General features: G+C 47.0%; 1 protein-coding gene across 2 annotated transcripts in view; it reads right to left on the bottom strand.

The window, feature by feature from the left end:
* The window catches only part of LOC107742120 (plexin domain-containing protein 2), a 105,917-nt gene that overhangs the window by 18,020 nt on the left and 86,567 nt on the right, over positions 1–1,330 (bottom strand). For both annotated transcript variants that reach the window (XM_016555003.1, XM_016555004.1), the window contains exon 7: positions 394–493. In XM_016555003.1, coding sequence (XP_016410489.1) covers positions 394–493 — 100 coding nt within the window. The remainder of the gene's footprint in view (positions 1–393; positions 494–1,330) is intronic.

The following is a 1,330-nucleotide window of genomic DNA, read 5'->3' as shown; positions in this document are numbered from 1 at the left end:
GCTCGGAGAGAATAAGCTGTCATGGAAAATCATGATGTCCTGACAGCAAACACCTCCTCTCCTCCTGTTCTCTCCCACACTCACTCACTGCCCAACTCCAGACATATTTATCTGCTAAATTTGTTACTCCAGCGCAGCCGGGTTTGGTCCTCCTGGGCTCACTGTAACTACGACACACCAGACAACAAACAGACAGCTTGAGATGGGAAGAGGATGGAGCTTTGAGATAATCCCTGAAGTAATCAACTGTCAGAACAAACATACTCCCAGTTTTCTGATGGGCTGAATAGCACCTGTAAAATTCAGTCATCAACTCAAATCTCCAAAAACACACACACACTTGGAATACAGAATGCAGATGGTTTACTGGTGTTACGTGTCTCGTTGACTCACTGGGGATCTGCTGAATCTTATGGACCACCACAAAGGCATCAGACAGTCCAACCTTCACTGGATGATTGACAGAGCTGATCTTTGCAATCTGCACTGGGACCTGAAATAAAAGCACATCCTAGTTAATTCATCCATCATCGACCTGAGGAGGTGAGGTTAGACAGCTAGATCGAAAGAAGGAAAGCAAGAAAGCAAAGAAAGAAAGACAAGAAAGAAAGAAAGAAATAAGATAGAGAGTGAGCAGAGCAGACATGGGGAGAGGGAGAAGTGTAATTCAGTTAGGAAGTTTGTGGGCTAAATATGATTTGCAATAATCAAATAAATCTCAACAGCATTTACAAGAATGCCTTCTGACTAGAGGGTTACAGTATTTCCGGTCTAGTTTATTCGTGGTTTTGTCTTTTGTGACAGAGCCCTGATACTCCTGTCATGTCTTGTTTTCTGCGTGCTCTTTTTCCTTGTTTCATGTTGGAGCGTGTTGTTCCGATCCCGGCACTCGTGTCTTGTTCGGTTTCGGTTTTGTGTCGGGGTTCGGACAATCGTGCTCCATGTTCTGTCTTGTTGTGTGAGTGTGCGGTTTCGAGTTGGCTGCGGCCATACGCTTTTCTGTCCGCATGTGTTGTGGTGTTCAGTGTAGCATGCGGTTCATGCTTATATCAGCCGTGTGCTTTCATGTTATGTTTTGTCTTCCCTGCAAACATGTCCTTGCGGGGCACATGCTGGCTTTTTGCGGGCACAGTGGGCTAGGACCAGCCCACACCAAACCTAAACAGGCCCGGTGCGGGCTTGCCCAGGGGAGGCCCACAGCTCTGGTCTCATCGCAGGCTCTCTGTGAGCAGCCCACACTATGGGACTGCCCACATTAATCCCATGATGGCCCAGTGTGGGCCAGACATGAGCCTGTTAATAAGAATTTTGTGGGCAGTTTTCTTCCTTA

Source organism: Sinocyclocheilus rhinocerous, unplaced genomic scaffold (assembly GCF_001515625.1).
Source record: "Sinocyclocheilus rhinocerous isolate Xijiao unplaced genomic scaffold, SAMN03320098_v1.1 scaffold256, whole genome shotgun sequence".
NCBI lineage: Eukaryota > Metazoa > Chordata > Actinopteri > Cypriniformes > Cyprinidae > Sinocyclocheilus > Sinocyclocheilus rhinocerous.
The sequence above is the reverse complement of the archived record's forward strand: the minus strand, read 5'-3'. Positions and strand labels throughout refer to the sequence as shown.